Here is a 22,359-nt window from a genome sequence, read left to right as displayed (position 1 = left end):
TTGTATAATCTCTGTGACACGGTTAAATAACTAGGAACATTATCAATCAGAGGTACAGGGGAAAAAATAGTACAGACAGTTAAACTTATCCCCCGAGTCAGTTTACTATCAAAGTAATTACCTAAATAGCTTTTGAATTGTCAGTGTCAGTTTTTCAAAGAAAATCAAAGAAAACAATGCGCTAGTATAAAGCCTGGCAAACATAATTACATTGTATTATGTTCATATCATAAAACATAGTTATTATTTAAAAAAAAATCAAATCCTGTGTACACGGGGGAACAAATGGGAAAAAAATCCATTACATTTCAAGATGTTCTACATATCTCAAATAGTACAACATGTTTGGTTTGCTGTGATACAATGTAATAATACTTAGCTCATATAGTACAGAGCTCATGTTATCTTCAAAGCACTTTAAAACAATAACTAATTAATCCTCTCAAAGCCCCAGGCAGGCAGGTAAGCATTATTATCCCTTTTAACACTTTTTTAAACATGGGGAAACTGAGGCGCAAAGGTTAAGTGATTTGTGTATGGTCACTCTCAACTTTATGCACTGCAAACAGTCTCATTGGGCCTTTAATTTAGGCACAATGTTTTACAAACTTTAAAATAAATAAATGAGGGGGAAGTTTATCAAATCCCACAGTCCTTGCATGGCCCCAGCTCCCACCAGCATCAACAGGAGTTATGTCCAAGTCTGGATATAACTTCAGGATTGGACTTCCTTTGAACAGACTTTTTTCCTTGACATTTTTACAGCCCTCCTTCCCCCCCCCCCCAATTGCAGACCACTGTTTTGTTCCCCCCCCCCCAATTTAAACTTCCCCCTGCAGTGTTCGAAACCCAAACACAATGTTACTGTGCTAAACAACGGGAACTGGAAAGTGAAATGGATCAACTGCCTAATTTCATTCTCCAAACTGAGTGAAATGCAAAACAAACTAACAGCATAAATAGTGAAGTGTATATTTGATTTTTTGTTGTTTCCATTTCAGTAATCTTAGGTGTAGCTAGAAACACACAGGGATTTATTTTAAACATATGGGTCCAATTCTGTACTAATTTACCCCCTATGCAAATCCATTGGAGCCAATGGGATTGCACTTGATATAAGTCATCTTCAGATTTGGTGCATTAATTTTAGCTTGGTTATGTTCCCTTTAAAATCATAGTGTTAAAGCTTGATAGTATTCATTTTAAATGGGAATATTCTCCCCTTGATCCACGCATGGAACTGCCATTGACGTCAACAGCAGTTCTGTATGTGGGGCAATGGGGAGTTTATGTTATGTTCTTTCAGGAAATGTACCCTGATAAACAGACATAACTGGCTGGGGTAAGTATGGAATTTAAACACCTTTTTTCTGTCTTTGACCAGAAATTTTTAACATTTATTACCAGTCATTGATTAACCAAATTATTAATGCTATATCACTGTTATGTGTTTGTGAGTTTTGTGAGTGTGTGTTTGTACATGAATACAAACCCCTGTATGCTTCCAACTCAATGCTATGGAAATAGCTACAATGAGTATTTATTGTGAGCTGGCATGATGATTTTCAAGCCAGTAACTCTTTGGGATTGCCAGGACATAAAAATCTGAAAATTGGCATTTTCAACTAAGTATTTAAACCAACTTCAGTACACAGTGGCCACCATTACTTTACAATGCATGTCTGAAATATACAGCTACCTAGCTTGTTAAATTAATTGACTCCATACTGATATGTGAAATCAGCTTAATAGAAGGAAACTTTCTGATTGATTTGTACTAGCTGAGCCATAGCTTACAATAAGAAAAAAAAAAACAGTTGTCTATCTACAGTTTTCTGTAATATATTTTCTTCTGTATTTTAACAAATAAAGTATGTTCTTTTTGGAATAACAGCCTAGAAGGTGGATATTCATCTTGATTTGAGCATGTGTACTGTCTGAAACTTTTAGCCTTCAAGGAAGATGGCTTGGAATGAACTAAAACATTTGATGAACAATAATCTTTAGCTGTTACCCTCAAGAATGAATATTCTGTAGGGACAAGGACATAGCCTTCTGCTCAGTAGCGCATTCTGAAACAGACCAGTACATTACCTATTCTGCAATGCGAGAAATAAGTCCTCAGTGAATATTCAATATTGGCTGTCATAAAAGTTTTGGTACAGTAGACTGCAAACAAAGCTTGGTATTTAACCAGGTTAGTTACTTACTGTCAAGGTTACAAAAAGAATAGACAACATTGTATTAGGACTACTTCTCAGCAGCTATTCATTGTCCCCATCCAGGCAACAAGCTGTAACTATGCTAGCTGGTTCATGTTTTGAATTTTATACAGCAGCAAAAGACAAACCCAGCATAAAATGTGTGTGTGTGTGTGTGTGTGTGCGCGCGCACGCGCGCGTGTATATATATATATAGAGAGAGAGCGATATCTCTCTCTCAAAAGGAAGTGTGTGTCTATATATATAGACACACACACACATATATATATGTGCTTCCTTTTGACTGGTAAATGTAGCTCAGAACATTAATCTCTATCAGCGCATCCATGATGTACTTTTAACTCAAAGAGGACACTGGTTTTAGCCTTTTTATTTTTTAAGCCAACGCTCTGGATGACGTTTAAATGGAGGGGTTTGGCATCCACATGGTCAAACAAAATAAAGCAATTACCATTTGCTATTTAAATTAGTTCGATTTTAGACTATTTTCCCCTTTATTGATAACTCCACTTTTAAAAAAATAGAAGAGGAACTTGGTTAAGTGGATTTGATTTTTTTATTTATTATGAGTCATAATGCTTATTCAGAAAAATGCTGAAATAGTCCAGTAAGCTTGAAAGCAGCATTTTAACTACTTTGTCACAAAGGTCTCGATTTTAATATTTTTAGACATTTTAACAGTTTCTCCTCCAATCCTATTTGGTGGCCTCCTCCCAAGACATTGTTGCCTTTTCCATTTCTTGGACTAACCTCCACCTGCAGGGACAAATGAGAATAGCTCCCTCCAGCCACAGTGTCCATTTCAGTCTTTCAAATTCGCCTGAAAGCGGCACTGCGTTGGTGTGGCTCAATTGGCACTCTCTGTTTTTTTGCCGGCTGATAGTATCCCATGGTATTCTGATCAACCTACACTATTTCAGCAGCTGCCAAGTTTGCCCTTAAAATTTAGGTTTCCCAGTGTGACACTGGGCAGGTTCCCCCCTCCAGCACTTTTGGAATATCAGCAAAGGACTAAAGCTCACTGTCAGAAAATTGCTACTATTAAAAAAACCAAAGTAAATAAACTGAGAGAAGATGATACCAAGTAGGTTGCAATAAATATTGAATTTATCATACTTAAGAAGCCAACCACCCCATGTATCTTATCTCCTCTACTTATGGCTCTCTCTCACTCTCCTTCTCTCTCCTATTCCAAATTCAACACTTTCAATAAAAAAGAATACTACAGTTCCACATCTGACAGAAACATGCAAACATTTTTCAAATGATTATTTGAAAATGCAAATTCACACAGCTATGAAGGGAATGCTCAGCTTTCACATATCCCCTGGCGATCTGTGCTTTATTAGTTAAAGGTTTAAACCCAGGTTTTGCCCAATGAATAATCCCCCCCTCCCTCTCCTTTCCCACATCTAAATGTGGAATACTTTGCTCTCTTGTCTTCAGTTTACAGATTATGAGATCCAACATGTCACTCACTGGATTACTGCTCATAACCTGAGCACTACCCCAAGCTTTCTTGTCTTCAACTTGTCCAGTGTTACTTAAATGGAATTATCCGTCACAATCCATATACTGACTCTGCATAGCCCACTTATCTCAAGATTCTGTGTGTCACCTCACAGATTATCCGTTTTAATCCATACATTGAATCTACATAACATATGTCTTTAATTCATGACTCTGATGAGCTATAGTCTCACTGAATGGATTATTTCTTTTAATCCATTATTGGCAGTCATAAGACTGTTCACTGAATATACCCCCATGCCCCGACTTCACTATACACAAGCAAGATTAAAGTCTTCATCAAACACACTTTTGTCATATATCAAACATAGTTTAATATAAATACCTGCACTGATATTTCATACAACATGGAACAGAGCTTCTGCTTAAAAATAAATGTCCATGTGACATATATATGGGTTTAGTGTATTAAGATTAGACATGGTGGGTTAATCCTGCTCTCAACTACACTCATTTAAATCTGGAGTGACTCCATTGGAGTTGCCCTGCTTTCAAACGGGTGCAGTTGAGAGCCAAATTTGCCCCAATGACTCTTCATTTTTACACGAGGTGAAAAGAAGAGTTCACTAGAGTTGTTTGAGGACTATCCCATGCAATAGAGAGGGCTTTAAAAAAAAATGCAGATTCAGACTTGCCCAGACTTTCAGAGATTCAGGCACGACAATTCTTAAACAATGTCTTTAATTCTGTAAGTAAGCAAAGTCAGGAAGATTTTAAACAAAAGTCATCTCAAACTTTTGTCTTGTAATTCCCTATATGGATTCAAAATTAGTTAAGTGGGGGACATATCAAAATGTATTAACTCCTGGCAAATGGGAAATAAATTAGATTAACCCAAAAGCCCTATGCATGCTAGGAAAGTTTTTCAAAGTTTTCTCACAATTGCTAATGCCAGTTCAATCCAACTAGTGTTAGCAACACTGGAAAACCTAGTGTGGAAGGGCCACTGAATGCTACCATTGAATCTGATGAGAGCTGGTCTAATCAGGTGCTTGAAGGGGTTGCATCAGCTGACACCTCCCATCTACAATAGGGCTTCCAATAATGTTAACACTGGTGGAACTGAAATACCATTAACAACAGCGGAGTATTTTCCGGGTGTGGAGACAGTGGAACACAGCAATTCAGGATTTGCCATATTGCACCAGGCCATTGGTCCATCCTATATGCTGCCTCTTCTGTAGCCAATATTAATGCTATGGAGGAAGACAACCACTCTCACCTTATACTACATGGAAGCTAATGTGCTGTGCTGAACTGGGAGGAAATCGAACTCCTGTAGGTGATCAGTTTTAGCTCTGAAACTCATCCTGCTTCACTGAATCCAATAAAGTGCATTACCCATGACTAATCCAACGGGCTTTTCTGAACCCATTTGCAAAAACAGTGGATGTAGAAAGAATTTCTATTTAAACATATCTAACTAATTCAATACATTATTTTAAAAGTTTTTAACAACTTAATTGCTTGGTGCTTTGAAAAGAATTAAAGGGCATCTTATATTGGAATTTCATTTAGTCTACTCTGGATTGACTTGCTTTGAGCAGATTCAAAATTGTGTGACTTGCAAAATAAGCTCTCCTTGGAAGCCTCCATCCTCAGACTTGTACTTTTCTTCTACCCACTATTGCTATATATCAGGGGCAGGCAAACTTTTTGGTCTGAGGGCCACATCGGGTTTCAGAAATTGTATGGCCCTGCCCTGCCCCCTATCCAACCCCCCCCGGCTTCTTGCCCCCTGATGCCCCCCCGGACTCCTGCCCCATCCAACCCCCCCATCCCCATGAAAGCCCCCAGAACCCCTGCCCCTGACTGCCCCCCGCCGCCCCATCCAACCCCCCCCGCTCCCTTCCTGACTGCCCCCCCCGGGACCCCGTCCCCATTCAACCCCCCTGTTCCCTGCCCTCTGACCCCCCCAACCCCTATCCACACTAGTGCCCCCAGACCACCACCCCGAACTCCCCTGCCCTCTATCCAATCCCCCTCCCCCGGCTCCCTGCCCCCTTACCGCACTGCCTGGAGCACCGGTGGCTGGTGGTGCTACAGCTGTGCCACCCAGGTGGAGCCAGCCATGCCGTCGCCACTGGGTCAGGCCAGGTTCTGAAGCTGCGCTGCCCCAGGAGCTCGCAGCCCTGCCACCCAGAGAAGGGGGAACAGCAGGGGATGGGCCGGGGGCGAGCTTCCCGGGCCAGGAGCTCAGGAGTCAGACAGGAGGGACCCACTAGCCATAGTTTGCCCACCTCTGCTACATATCTATACAAACACATACAACATACAATGGATACACTTGTTTAATTCAATTTTTATAGATATTACTGGTTCTGGAAGTTTCCCGCAATTTTAAATGTAGGTGATATCCCTGAAATGTGTATGAGACTGGAATGAACTTTTCCAGAATACACACATACATTCACACCACAAGAATAAAACACTAATTTTCCCTTTTCTTTTATAATTGGACATATATGGATCCTTCCACCTGATGATCTCAAAGTGAAATTCAACTAATCATTAGGTCTCTGAGCACTCCCTGAAAGATGAGTAAGCATTGCTTCTCCCATTGTAAAGATGGGTAAATTGAGAAAGAGATATTAAAAGACTTGCGGAAAGTCACAGAACAAGTAAGCAGCAGAGTTGGGATTAGAACTGGCGAATCCTGATGTCGCTGGTGCTTGCTCTAACCAATGCACGTACTTCCCTACCTCTGGTAAAATATTACCATTTGTTTATTTAAAAGGAATAACAGGAACAGAAAATAAAGATTCTTGCTGCAGTCTAATCTTCCTCTGATTTTTGCCTCTACCAGACACTCTAATTCAATGTTAATGACATAAACCCAGGCAATAACCATACGCAACCCAGTGCTGAATCTGCAGCACACAACCCTGTAAAATTCCCCTGGATCTAATGAAAAACACAATGAAATTTTGAACATTTAAATGGAAAAAACTATTTGCTACACAAAATAGTTGGGCAAAACATCTTTAGTCCTGTACACTTTCCAGAATGTCCTCATAAAAAAAGACACTATTTGAGAACACGTTTTCAAATATCACTAACAGAGAAATGTTTTTTTTAAATGCAGTTGCCAAGCCAAATATATAGATATATATACAGAATTTAAAAATTACACTTGAAAAACTGTTAATAACCTCATGTTCACATAGCAGGGCAAAAACATTACTTCTTTCCAGTACAATGCCTGTGTGTGTATGTATAAAACAGCTCAACTTGCACACCTTTCATGTTGTCTCACTAAATACAGCTGCAATACCACTGACCTATTGTTTGCTAGTCGCTCATGGCTGGCGGTGGCATGAAAACCACATTCCTGGGCACTAAATAATCAGCCTGCATGACCCCCCCCCAAGAACCTGTAAGTCAAATTCATTTACCTCCAGAGGGCAACGCTCTATTGTATCCTCCCTTCCTTCTAGCCACCTACAAACAATGCACAATAATTGCAACTGTCACGGCAGTCAGTAGGAAAAATAAACCAGCGCCTGTTTTCACAGCTTACTGCCAAACCTGATCCAAACACCTAATAACCATGCCCCCAGTCATAGAACCACAGTTCCAGTAAAATGCATTGGGTGTGAGGCTTTGAACAAAGCTATGAAACAATAACTCAACTTGTGTTCAAAATATGAAATTTAAAAACAAAAGTTAAAGCAAATAAAACTCTTCTTTGAGGCTGTACGCTTGCTCCCCATCCTCCCACTGCCCCCCAGGCAATACTGAAAGAGCTGTTGAATTTCTTTCGTGTTATCTTATAGTCGCTGCTGCTTTCATGTTTAACTTGTGAAGGGGAAAGAGAGGAAGGGAGAAAAAAGACTGCCCTCCAACAGAACAAGATCATAGGGATTTGGAAGAGACTGCCTTCTTAGCACAGAGCATGCTTCAGAGACTTTACTCACTCCGAAGAGAGTGGAGAATCATAGGGAGTAATTTTTTTAAAACTCCAGAATCTCAAGGGTTAAAGAAGTTCCAGAGAGCTTGCGGTTGCTGCTGCAGCAACACAACATCGAAAGCTGAAATGAAAGCCATCTATGGACCCTCAGCCTGAAACGCCTTAAAGATTAATGAATCAGTTTACACCACATCGTAGGGTTACTTAAATCATATACTTTTTTAATATGTACTAATCACACATAAGCCGAGATATTAGCAATAGCCCTCTCTGGCCAATTGACTCACACATGTGAGGTAAATGTGCTCAAGTGCGTTTGCGTGTGCAAAGACTGAGTAAGGAATTCAGAATTTGGCCCACTTATAATAAGAGAAATATCTCAGGCTACTTGGTGCTGAAGTGCTGTGTTTGGTCATCAAGTTATCAAATAAGTGTACCAGATGCGTATATTTATTCTGGACTCATATGAGTTACAATCCCTAGCTAGAGAAGTTGGGGGGAGCAAATGGCATACTTTCCCTCTTGTGTAAGTCGGTGGACTAGAGCAAGCTAGTGCCGGTGGCTTATTTGTGAGTGACAAGCTGAAAGGAACATATGAATAAAATACTAAGTTTTAATATAAACCTATGAATTATTCTCTAAGAGACTGCCTTTTAGGATTAGAGTAAATTGACAGCTTTTGTTTCAACATTTTACTGAGTATTACTGTGCACTGTGAAACAGGTCCTTAAAACTGTCTGGAGTAAGTTTTTGGGTATTTCTCTGAATAAGGACTTCAGGGTTTGCCCCAATACGAGTAAAACAACAGCAGAAAACTAGGTCTATTAAAAATAAGTAGGGCTTAATTCTGATGTCACACCACTTTTACACTGGTGTATTCCATTGACTTTAATGGTGCTGCTCTGGATTTGCATTGATGTAAGTGGTGCAAGACATGTTCTAGTTCAAACAGGATTAAGAACATAAGAACGGCCATACTGGGTCCACCTAGCCCAGCATCCTGTCTTCTGACAGTGGCCAATGCCAGGTGCCCCAGAGGGAATGAACAGAACAGGTAATTACCAAGTGATCCATCCCGTCGCCCATTCTCAGCTTCTGGCAACCAGAGGCTAGGGACACTATCCCTGCCCATCTTGGCTAATAGCCACTGATGGACCTATCCTCCATGAATTTATCTAAATCAATTCGGGGAAGTTCTATGTTATACAAGAGGTCAGATTAAATGATCACAGTAGCCCAATCTGACTATCATGTAGGAAGTGGGAGTCTCACACTGTTTTCTTTTAGGGGAACATCGGCTTCTTTGGAATTTACATCAAGTTTGACACACTTATTTTGAGCAGAAATACTGTATAAAAATAAACAACTACCAGTTTCCTAAAATGACCTCACATATATAAAATGGGTAAATATCTTGGCAAAACAGAAGGTACTACTGCTGAATAATGGTCACATTTTGCATTTTCCTTCTACAGCAGGACTTTAAAGGAACATGCTTTACTACAAAAACTTTGCCCTTTCATCTATTGCACAATATTATCACAATCTGCACCAACAATAGCAAACATTTCTGATCTCCTTCCGATTTCAGATGTGTAGTTCCTGCTGTAGATGGATGCTAAACCCTATGTTAATATGCGAACTGTGAAAATCTCTGCTGCGTTTTATATGAATCCTATAATAGACTCCCCTTGTATTGACAAAACCAGAATTAAAGATGGAACAAAAGCCTTACATAAATGAAAGTGGCTTGTTCATTTAGGACATACCATGGTTTATTAAAAATCACACTGGTAGATTGTACACTGCCAACAAACAAAGAAATGAGAAACAAAACAAAAAACATGAAGAAGTCCCATAATGCTAATTATATATACACATTTTATTTTTGTTTCATTTTAACTCTGTAGGATCACAGTGACAATGTTACCTTTTATTTCTCCAAAGTTCCCTGATCCCATGGCAAGAAGCTTGTCTTTCCAGTCCTTTGATAGTAGCTTTTCAATACTGGGAGTTTCTGAGTGAAGGAAGAAAAAAAAATGTAAGAAAATCAACATGACTGGCTCCACAATAGAACTCATTAAAAGTCTATCTGCTAAAAATAAGGCCAACCCTATTCTGGGCCCCAATTCGTAATGACTTCATCAACAAACTGATAAGAAGAAGGGGGGGGGGGAGAGAGAATGTGTTTTGTCACCTGCTGTTTCAAAATCATTAGCTTTTTCCTCTTATGGAACAAAGCCATAGTAATTCTGTATGACAATGGGCACATATAAACCTGCAATTCATTGTTTTTCAATTTAGTGAACAAGTTCCTGCTTATAATGGATGCTTGTCAATTTCAGGGTGTTAGTCTGCAGTCAAAAAATAATTATGTTGAGAAAATGCAGAGTTAAAAAAAAGGCAAAGAATTAGCTCCTAAATCTGCTACATGTAATTATGTCCCTCTGTGTGTGTTTACAATTACATCCACTTTATAATGTGTGTTTAAACATCGTGTGGTGGTAAGTATACCGGGGAAAGATTTTCCAGTAACACACACATATTCAGACATTGTAAATAATAATAATAATAATAATAATAATAATAAAAAGTTTGGTGTGATAAAAAGCTTTACAAAGACTGTAAAATCCAAAAATGGGGAGGTGGGGGGAAGCAATGCCTAGAATGGAAACCCATTATTTTCTTATTTCAGATTTCTATCACTTCCTTTTTATAATAAAATATATTTGTTCAATATTTTCAGGGGAAAATACACTGAGGGTGTGGATTCGGCCGATATTTATGTCTCTAACTCTTGCATTTTGACCTCTTTTTTGTGTGGAATTTTAATGCATAAGTAAATATAAATGCTAATAAAATTCAGAGAACATTAAACTCAGTTCCAAACAATGTAATTGTATATTCTTGTCAGCATTTAGATGGGTACACAATTACAATGGCTTTCAATCCCACGATTAGTACTGCATTCAGTTAGAAAATGGAGTGTACTAAAAGATAAGTGTCCCAGTATGCGCCATCTAAATAACAATACCCACACTTATTATCTGGATCTAAGACATATACTGCTATTCTCCACATTTGTGTTTATGTGTATTTGTATTTGTTCAGGCATTTGTTTACCCCCTACCAGGAGCATAAAAGGAGTACATGTTAACTTATCAAAGGGACCGTCTGGCCTAGGGACCATACAATTATTAGCAACTGGTTAATTTTCCCCACAGTAAAAAGCTTTATGAGGAGCCTTCATTATCTTGTTTGGCTAATTTTGCCAACCTTCTTGAGCCCCTATCTTAAAGCTCTCAGGAATCAGTGTCACAAAATCTGTGTGCAATCTTCAATAAAACCATATCAAACGTTTCTTTCTCTCTCAAAATGCCAATAATATAATATTGTATTCTCTCTTTATAAAGGATTTGTGGAAAATGAAAGTGAACCCAAAATATTTATTTCATAAACTAACAATATAATATAATATTCTCTCTCACACACACCATCCCTAAATGTTTGGTCTCCAGTTTAATACTGAAAAATACATAATTATAGGAATTCTGCTCTTTAAATGGTAGGGTGAATGAAGTTTTATTCTAACTTTTTTGTAATAACAAGAACTACATTAATAAAAGATTTAATTACAAGCTCAAAAATTACAATTAGATCACAATGAAATAGCTACGAGAAGCTGCATGTTAACGTTATAACATTAATATTTCCATTCCTGAGTTCATGATAAGAAGATTCCACTGTGCTTTAAACACTTTTACAAATATTTCCAAAGTTTGTACTTTCCCAGTAAACACTTCATGAAGGAAACCATTTTTTAAAACATATCTTGAATAGGTCAAATAAACATTGCTGTTTTCTTTTTTCCTGTGTTTTTCAAAAATTCTTGAGTAGCATGTAAACAGGCCAGTGTCAATGTGGTATTTGCAATAGAGGACTGTCAGTCATTAAAAGCTAACAAACCTTTGCAAACCAGGAATGCAGCAATAGAAATCCATTGTGAACTAACAATAGGCTACAGAACCTCCAGGCACCAAAAGTAGACCGTTTTACTTTTAAGTCTATTGTCAGCAAAGTCCATGACAAAGCTTTTCCCCTGCAGCTAGACAAAATATGCGCTGTAGTGTGCTAGTAAAGAAACAGAAGTCTTCTGTCTAACTTGGAGAGTTAAAGCAACAGTAGCCTGGTTTCTGAAGCCTACAGAACACTCCAGGTTCACTGCAGGCCGCTGTATTAACTACCAAGCAGAGACATAGCATAGCTACACAGCAACGTAGTACAATTACCCTCCTTGTAACAAATAGTCCCTCCAGATGAATGACTCCTTCATGACCATGTTATTGGAAGGTGCTTGATCAGAAATCATAGTTAACTTTCTAGGCATAAACCAGGATAGGAGTGGCTGTGATTAACATCAATGCAATTTTTTAGGGGGGGGGGGGGAGGGTTGGTGGTTTTTTTTTTTTTTTTGGTTTTGTCAATAAAAACCTATTGACTGTAATGAAACAACTCATGTTACAAATTACTGTTCTTGCAACCTGACTCTACTGGTAATTCAGGAAGAGCTGCAACAAACAAGCTAACAATAATGAATTCAATGGACAGCCATGTATCAGTGACTGAATTTCTGCTAGAATGGTAAAGATCTCAGTAGGAAATTCGTGATTAGGGATGTGAAAGGCCAAATGGCAAAATCCCAATAGTAACAATGCATCTGTTCATTAATGTGTAAATATGAGTAATATGAAAATTTAACACAATTATAATCCCCTCTGCAATGCTGATGGCGTAAAATAGATTGTTGTGATCTAATAAGCGTTTCCCCTGTTGAAATACTGTATGTTAACTATTTAAAATAATACTACATGGATTTTTTGTTTAAGATACATGTAATCATGCTTAACTGATGTACTAAAGTAGTTTGAAACCTCTTTTGACTTGAACTGGAAGTGTCACGTGAGGCACTTTGACAGAATTTTGCTATTTTTACAGCCTGCAAATATTTTTATTTTAAAAAAGAATACTATGATTTTAGAGACCATTCCCCATTCAAAAGGAAGAACTGAAAGTCTATATCAAATTATAGTTTGATTATATTGTGTTATACAGTAATGTAATATGTCTGTTCATGTATTCTGAGTATTGTTTGTGAAAAGTTTACATATTGTATCTTTAAAATGATTAAAATGTATGTATTATATCCACGCTATAAAAACTGATTTGAAACAGATAAATATGAAAAAGACATAATTGTCCTAAAAGCTACACCATAGAAACTTTCACAAACTAAATAAAAGCCTAGAACATTTTGTTGGGAGGAGCACATATACTGGGAAAAGAAATAATACAGTAAATTGTTTGCAAAACAGACATACGTTGTGCAATTGAGAAAGTTTACATATTTACATATGGGTACTCATGCAATGTGTACCAACCATAAAGCTAGACTCAGTCTAGTGATCTGAGCACACGACTGAGAACTGGCAACTGCTACTTCTAATCACTATTCTGACATGGACTCATGGATTTTGGAAATCACTGAACAGCTTTACCTCATTTTCACCATCTGTAAAATGGGGATGATACTGTAACAATTTCTAGCCACCTAGTACAATTGCCAGTTATGGACCCAGGACCTCATTATGCTAAGTGCTATACAAACACAGATGCTGGATATGCTACGCTGTATGCCATACTCATTCACAACTTCTCAGTAACAGAGGCGATAGTGCTTAACTCTTCCTTCTTCAGAAACACAGGACTCATCTACTTGAGTTAAAGGAAAATCTCTGTTAACTATTAGCAACATAGAACCTATGACACACAGAGCTAGCAGGGGTTCTCACACTGGGGGTTGGGACCACACAGGTGGTTGTGAGGTTATTACATGGGGGTTTGCGAGCTGTCAGCCTCCACCCCAAACCCTGCTTTGCTTCCAGCATTTATAATGGTGTTAAATATACAAAAAAGTGTTTTTAATTTATAAGGGGGGGGGTCGCACTCAGAGGTTTGCTATGCGAAAGGGGTCACCAGTACAAAAGTTTGAGAATCACTGACCTAGATTCACAAAAGTCTTGGGACCAAAATTCACTTGGCACCAAAATTTGTGCCCCAAAAGTTACCTAAGCACCACAGGCATAGTTTGGGGGGCAGAGCGAAACTGCAAACCTCTGGTAGGCGTGGAATTTGCCCCACCACCTGTAGCCCCATTGCCTGACTGGAGCTGTCTCTGCAAATATAGAAGTCAAACTATACCTACTCTAAGAACCTATATTTTTGTACCTCTCACATGCACACAGCAGTCCAATGCCAGGTGTCCAGATCCCTGAGCCAAAGCAATTCACAAAGACAGGCATTCCTCCACCTAACTTGTCTGTGGTCCAGATCCAGTAAACATGTTCAGAGCTCAACTATTGGATGAGGCCCCTGTAGGTGAGCTTACACAAAATGGATAGAAGGAGGACCACCTCCCTCATAAGTTTTAGCCCAGTGATTAAGATACTCACCTGGTTCAAATCCCTCCTCCATCTGAGGGGGGAGAAGGGATTTGAACAGGGACCTCTTGTGAGCATGCCCTAATCACGGGGCTAAGGGATAGTCTGATGTGGGGCTCCTTCAGTCTCTCTTGTTGAAGCTGTTTCACTATGAATAAATAATTTAAGATGAGTCATTGGAGCAGGGGGACTGGAGGCAGGAGGATTCTTCCTAAAAGTGTGTATGGGGGGGCACAAGGCCCCACCCCCTCCTTGGCCCCACCCCTGCCCTTACTCTTCCTCCTAAGACCCCTCCCCGCGGCCAGGCTGGAGCCAGGTTGGGGAGCTTGGGGCAGGTGGAGGGTGCGTGGCTCTGACCCCAATCTGGCTCCAGCTTCCAGCCTGGTGGCGGGGCCTCGGGGGCCGAAGAGCCGCAGCCGGGCCATGGTAAGAGCCTCCCAGGAAGCGGACCCTCCATCTGCCCTAGGCCAGGGGCCTGGGAGGACACACGGGCTGGGGACTGCTCTTGGGCCCTTCCACCCCAGGCAGATGGAAGGTCTGTGGCTCCACACTGCTGCCTGGGCTCCCTGGGCTGCTCTTACCCAGGCTGGGCTCCAGCTTCCGGGAGGAAGAGGAGGAGCAGGGAGCTGGGCCTGTGGCAAAAAGTGGGAGGGCCATGGCCCTTTGTCCCCCCGTTTTTCGGCTCCCCTGCTGGAAATGTCCCCCACTTTACAAGTGAGTACTCAACCCATCAGGCTACAGACTCATTGCACACTCTTTCTCTTTGGCCTACTGATTCTTTCATTATTTATGTTATTTAAGTTATGAGGGAGCACCCTCTCCATCTGGCTTCTGGGAAAAACAGCATAGGCACCTAACACCAAGAGAGGGGCTGCAGCGGAGAATCCCAGAGCAGAGGGACATGCATCCCTGCAGCCCACACTTAAGTACCTATCTCTGTGAGAGGGGTGGGGCTTAGCATCTCCCACTGGCTAGCTTAGGTGAAGAGCCACCTGGCATCCTGGCTTTTGTGAACTTTGTTCTGAAGTGCCTATCTCTCCCCATTCATTGTATAGGGAGCCTAACTCAAGCTTTGTGAATCCCAATGATTTTCTAGACATCTAAGTTCCATTGTGAATCTAGCCTTTAGAACACTAGTTCTGGTTGTATCTAGTAGATAGCAGTGATACACATACAGAATAGCGAGGATATTATAGTACTTAACTCACAGGGGTGTTGTGAAGTTAATACTTGCAAAGGTTCTCAATGATTAAAAGCACTCCATTAATGCTAAGTGTTATGGAGAATTATGGCTAGGGCAGTGGAAGAGAAAGAGAACAAAATATGGGACGAATAACAGAAATTGTAAAATAAATAGTGGCAAAAGAGAAGAACGTGGATGAACAGAGTCCTTTGACCTGAAATACAGATTAATTCACAGCAATTTTTTTTCCTGGTTGTATGTTTATCAGTCATTATGTCCTTCATAATATATTTACACAGCATTTTGTTTTCCTTTTTTCACCTTTGCCTCTTTTGCTTGCATATGCTGCTTCGCATCAATGCCTATGGCAATACCCAATGGTGAATGGCCCTCCAACTGTGCCAGCCATTGTTACAGCAGCATACTGGCTCTTCAGTTCATGTTCATTCCCAAGAACTCTCCCTCCTTTCCCCCCTTGGTGCCAAACACTCTCAAGACTGACTCCCTCAGATGGAACAATGAGACCTGGAGACTCACGCCAGCATCCAGTAATTCTCAAATGGAGCTACAGTGCCAGGAATAAAACCACATTCTCTCCAGTGCAGTAGGCTCTATAAACCAGTCCAATTTGTGTATGTATCTATACACACACACGTTTGTGTATGTGAGCATGTGTATATGTTAAGCTTCTCTGAAAGTATTAAAAAAATAAAGGACCTAAGTAAATGAAGAGAAAACGACCTTTGTAAACCAATTTCTTGTGGGCTAACCGTGCATAACATAATACCTGTTCTTGGTTTACTTGAGCTTTAACTGTGCTTCATTGACATATTTGTTCTAAATCCCTCTTTCATGAAAAAGGTTTCATTGTGAGAAAGGAACTGAGTTCTAAGGCCTAGTTTATGCTAGAAAGTTGTACTAACACTCATTATTTTCAGCACAGCCTGGAGTGCAGCATCCACGTTTAATTTTGTCTCTTACTGACAAAACTCTTCACATTTTCCAACTTACTTATTCCTCTTTTTGGAATGACCTAAACCTCCAGCTATTACAGTTCTATCAGCATAGTGGCAATGTGAATGCACGGGTACCTGAACCCATAAGCAGCCCTCCAAGTGCAATCCCACAATGTAACATTCCCTTCAGGAGTGACCTGTCTGGAAGCACTTTTGAACTCCATTGTTCAGGGGTCACAATGACTAGAAGCCCACCTCACTTTTAAATGCCCAGCAAGGTCTTCACAGCCATATCTGTTGCTGTTACCTGTTGATTATTTGCTGACAGCATGGCTCCTCACTCTCAGTCCTGTGCTGCTGCCTGGTTCAAGGAGGAGATGCTCGATTCCCTTGCACTGTAGGGAGAGGAGTGTGTGCAGGCTCAGCTGCAGCACTCCCATAGGAACAAGACTATTTACAGTGACTAGGCAAAGGAAACGGCAAAACTCAAAACTTCCAAAGAGAAGTCCCAGGGCTGTGCAAAGGGAAAGGAGCTGAGGCAGAAGGTGAAGGAGAACAATGAGTTCCGGAGCTACCCACATGACCTGTGTCTTTTATAACCATCTGGCTGCTATATTCACCAGGGGAACTATCATTTCCCCCGTAACCACAGTGAACAATTCATGTCCAGGAGAGGAGGAGGAAGCCCCTGTGGAGCAGTGGATGAGAGGGACGTGTCTGGCACTGGCCAGCAAGTGGACAACAAGGTGGAGTAAAGAACAGTGTCCAACATCCGGCTGGACCCCCAGACAGTCTGAATGCCTCATGCCGATACAGGTCATCCCTGGAAGAGGGAGAATCTGGAAAGGCAAGTGATTATTTAAGTCCCATTAAAGACTATAATGTAGGCTGATATACCCTAACTCTTGGCAATGTGTGCCTGTATGTTTGCATTGCCTGGAAAGAGCTGATGGAGAACATGGTGTGAACCCATATAGCCTTTCCTTCTAATCTATCTGTAAACACACTCTGCCATCTATCCACCATTTCTCCACCCCATGTCCATCCGCACACCATTATACCAACACTCTCCAGCAACTATTCTTGCATAAGTATTCTCAATGCACCAAAATTAACCCACTGCTCTCCCAGTTTACACTGGAAGGCAAACAAACTCAGACCTAAAGTCCACGTTATAAATTAATCTTCTTCCCTCCCTCCATCAAAATGATAGACAAAGGTATACATGCAGAAAAATCTCTTTTTTAAAGAGTATTTTAATTGCACAGACCTTACCTGTATCAATAGCAGCACCAGACAACGTTCATAACAAGTGAACAAGGCAGTATTAACTATAAATAGTTTTGTGCAATTGTTATCATGGGGTTACATGAACATACAGCATTTGCACACCCACATATATGGTTCTCTAACAACCGAGCAGCTTTTAAGGCATTACATGCAGCTTTGCAAGACACCATAGATCACAAACAGACACACATATAGTGCACTGAGGTTTGGAAATTCAAGACCACACAACGTACATTTCCTCTTACAGTCAAGGTAGCACTGTCCCCTGATATGTGGCCATCGTGAAATGTATCCACAAAGATATACATAGCTCATGCATGGGGCACAACTGACACAGGGGGAGAGATACTGAATATAAAAATAAATAAATAAATTCAGGATGGCGCACATATACACACGACTGGGCCAGCAGGCACCCAGGTGCACACTGTAGCATGTACGGTACTATGGATGAAATAGTCTGTTAATTTTTACACGCAGCTTTTGGTCTGTGGGCACAATTTCACAAAAGATTGTTAACACACAGTATTTAAGATTTTCCCAGAAACTCCAAGGCAGAGATACTTTGATCAGCCCACCATAGTATGCATGACCCTACTCCACACCAGATCCACTGGGAGGATCATCACAGAAAACTGTTCAGCTACATATGTTCCCAGGTGGCTTTCAGACTTCTTAAACAGCTCCCTTCTCTGGCAGGATCACACCTCTCCATCCCTGCTCCTTGAGCCACCAACCTCCCCACAATCCTTTTGAGTCAGTTCCCACTGCGCTCTACTCCAGTAGACAAAAGCTCAGGGAACAAAGAAAACTGCTTTGATTGTAAGTCTTGTCATCTGTGATGCATTGACATCCAGCTTCTTGTTGCAGTTTTTCCATACATAGTTATGGGTTGTAGTTAGCAAAGGCAAAATCATCTGTAAGTTGCTAGCTCTTTTTTTTTTTTTTTTTTTTGGATGGCTGGCATGTTGATAAAATACATGTCTGAACATTGAGGTATCTTTATTGTGATTTCTGGCATTGTAGTGCTGCCCATAGTGCTAGAAAGTATTTCACATAGCCAAAAATTGTCCCATAGATCAATAAAAACATTGAACGAGTATTTTAAAAAGTCAGCTATCCTGTATACTATAGAAGCAATTGCTTCTGTTCAAGCTAGAAATACTCCAGCAGTCATTTTACTATTGTTCACATATATGCATATGCAAGTCTCCCACAATTCAATCAAATATTCCTTAAAATTATCTTAATTCATTCCAAAAAGTGGTGAAAGCAGTGTACAAATACAATACACCACCAGTGACTATACAAACGATCACATTTTCAGGCTATCACCACTGTCAAAGTACCTCACCTGAAGCGTTCTGGCAGTGCTACTGTTAACCGACTTACTTTCAGGTTGTTTTAGTTCAGCAGACAGCCTGGCCACTCAGCCCCACTGGCGATAGGGGTCTCACCCTATGCAACGTTAAGTGTGCAGCAATAAATGTTGGGATATTCTTCTTGCTGAGATTGAGCCTTGTCAGAAGACATCTCCACTTGCCTTTCAGTTTTCTACAGGCACACTTCACATTCATTCTGCAGCTACTCAGGCAACAGTTAAACCTTTCCTTGCATCTGTGCAGTTTCCTAGTATATGGCTTCACAAAGGCCCTGCTTTCAGACTGTCAATAAGTTGAGCGTTTCTAGAAATCTGGGTGTCATGGACTTTTCTGGACCAGACAATATTTATGTTAGTAAAACACCCACAATGATCGACCAAGGCCTGCCTAACCACCAAGACCACTCCTCCCTTTTGGTTTATATAATCACAGGCTAGGGGACAAGGGTCCTAATTATCACTCCAGCACAGTTAGGGAAGCCCTGCTTCTTGAATCCATCTATTATTTCCTGCACTTGACCTATCCTCACAGAACTCATTTTATCTCCTTGCAGACCCCCCCAAGTTTTCCAACACCAAATTGACTACTCCCTGACAGCACTCTGTGTTTCAAACTTCCACATGACCACTGCCACTCGTTTCTCCACCACAAGGGCAGGTTCCATCTTGGTGTTCCTGTGCTGCAGGACAGTAGTGCATTCAATACACAGCTCTAGGACTGTAGCTATCTGCAAGCAAAAATTCTGGAGTCACTACTGGCTATTCCATGTTTGCAGGATGATCATGTCCAATTGCTCAGTGTATGGCATCCAAAACACCACTCTTACTGAGTGCGGTTATTCTGTGAAGAACAGCTATAACAGTGTAGCCTCTGCCTTCACTGTTCAGTCATCCTTAGTTGAATCTCTTTGAGTGCCGTGTCCTTGAACGCACAGCAAGATCATATACCCTGTCCTTACAATGTAGGAAGGAGTCCATGTTAGTAGCAGCAAGTTCTCAAATGGAACAATTTTCCACAAGACAGCATACCTGAAGACAGCATGAAAGACACTAGGATGCCTACCTACAGTGCAACACGATTTTTGCCAATACACTTCATGCCGTGTGGGCAAAATGCACCAACATAAGCATCTGAGTGTGAACGTACTCCACTGATATTATTTTGTGGTTGGCTCTATGTCAACAGAATTTCTACTGGTACACCTCTCTACTGTACACAAAGACTAAAGTGCCCCCAAAAATATATTAAATGGCATTAAAAGATAAAGAGGAAGCATGTTACCTGCCTATTAATCCCAACAACGTATATAATTCTTCAGAGATATTTATTTTAAAAAATTAAATTAATAAAATGAATCTCCATTTCGGTCTACAAAACGATATAAATAAATAACACAAAACAACTAATTTTCAGTATTATACATCTATATAAAGTTTAAGACCAGCATTTTCCTTTCTGATCAATACAACAATTACATAAATGGGAGCATGTGTGAGAAAAAGAGTGGAATGTGGGGAAAATGTCTTCCCTATGGACTGAAGAAGAAAAATTCTGTGCCATGCAACATTCTAATGCCTTTCTAATTCCAGTCAGCTATAAGTGAAAGAAGGAATTTATTTCTCAAGAGTGATCTACCCAAAACACAGCTGATAGAATAAGTCACTGAGCAGCATCATAACTCAGAAGCCACTGAGATATTTTTAATATTTCCAGAAACTATTTCAAGAGTAACAACATAAAAACAGAAACATCTGGAATTTAAACCATTAAATCTCGCATCAGCTTTATTTTTCCATCTCAGTTAGATTAAAGCAAATAAATTCCCTTGAAATATTTTCATATTAGTACCACCAATATACTAATTTTCTAATTAAGGGCTCATAATATCTACTTAATACTAACAGACAGCTATGCTTTTGCTCTGCTAATTTTTGACACCTTAAGAAAATGATTGGTACAGAACAGAAAATATACATTAGGACATATGTGTGCATGTTAATATTGAATATTTAAAAAAAATATTGAGGGTTCTATTACTGCTGTTTATTCGCTTGCTGGATACTTTTTAGGGTACCAGTAAGTTAAAATCTCAACAATCTTTTAAAAAATGAGAACATGGTATAAATAATAATAAAACATGTATCTAGCACTATTGCTAGAATTAAAAAAAAGTCCATATTCAACATTTATTTCCACTATGTTTTCAAATAGAAGCCATTCCACTAAAATAATAATCAATGACATCATAACACTTTGCACATATGCACTATAGTACCATTCCCCTGAAGATCTCAAAGCACTTAAAAAAAAGATATGTACTGTAATCTCCTTTTTTAAAGATAGGAAAAAATGAGGCACAGCGATTATAAGTGACTTGCCCAGAGGCACATAGCTAGAAGCATCCATGTAGATTACAGACAAGAATCTAGATATCCTAACTTCCAGTCCCTGCTCTACCCATTAACCACATTGCCCAGAAAACTGTTACAATATTAACACACAAATTTCAGGGCTAGGAGAGAGACAATTGATTATTAGTGTCCAGAATTCCTACATCTTTCTAAAATGGACACTAAACCAGGGAACAAGAGAAGAGAAAAGTCTTAGCTGTCAAAGACAGAGCGCAATTAAAAAAAGAGTAAAACAATAAATCTCTACTCTTGTCAAAAAGGCACAACTTCCGCTTGTTGAGGGTTGTTTTGTTTTGTTATAACTAGCTCTGTTCTCAGAGAATGACATGCAAAGATCAGTTCCTCATCTGACATTCCTGTAGGTTTTTGGCTCTGGTTCACAATGCACTCTTGTCAGCAAGCTCAAGGAAGAGGAGTCTATTGCACTGGGAAAAAGCGGGTGGGGGATAAGGAGGCTTCACCTACTTTAAGACACAAAATGTCCCACTGCAGCTGCACCAAAGTACATGTTACTTGACTAATCACTGGTTCCTTCCCCCTCTGCCCCGCCCCACACTTTTTTTTTTTTTTTTTTTTTTTTTTTTTGGGACAGCTGTCTTCCTATCATCCCAACAGGTGCTATTAGGCCCTGAACAATGGCTAAGGCTTTTAAGCCAGTGCTGTTGACAAGTGAAAGGGAACAACAAATGGCTCGACAGTGCTCTTCTCCCCGGGTCACTCAGCCAAAGGTAATAGTTATTATTTTTATTTATTAGCTCTGCGGCACTGTCTTCCATTGTGCCTCCCCCATCCTCCCCTTTCCATGGCAGCCAGGAGCATTTTAACTTTTAATAAAAGTGGGAGAGCACATAGCTCCTGAGCTAGCGCTTTCTGTAAAGTGCACAGTTAATGAAGGTTGTCCATTTAGATCTGGATAATTTATGATGTCAGCAAGTGTGGGTGGGGAGGGCTGAATCAAGATCTAGCCATTAGTTGCAT

The 22,359-nt window shown here is 40.1% G+C and overlaps 1 protein-coding gene across 39 annotated transcripts in view; it reads right to left on the bottom strand.

The window, feature by feature from the left end:
* SOX5 (SRY-box transcription factor 5) overlaps positions 1-22,359 on the bottom strand; it is an 807,001-nt gene that overhangs the window by 178,245 nt on the left and 606,397 nt on the right. For all 39 annotated transcript variants that reach the window (XM_065568283.1, XM_065568279.1, XM_065568369.1 and 36 more), the window contains one exon: positions 9,593-9,679. In XM_065568283.1, the coding sequence (XP_065424355.1) occupies positions 9,593-9,679 (87 nt within the window). The remainder of the gene's footprint in view (positions 1-9,592; positions 9,680-22,359) is intronic.

This window comes from Chrysemys picta, chromosome 1, assembly GCF_011386835.1.
Source record: "Chrysemys picta bellii isolate R12L10 chromosome 1, ASM1138683v2, whole genome shotgun sequence".
NCBI lineage: Eukaryota > Metazoa > Chordata > Testudines > Emydidae > Chrysemys > Chrysemys picta.
This window is presented reverse-complemented; position numbering and strand designations above follow the sequence as displayed.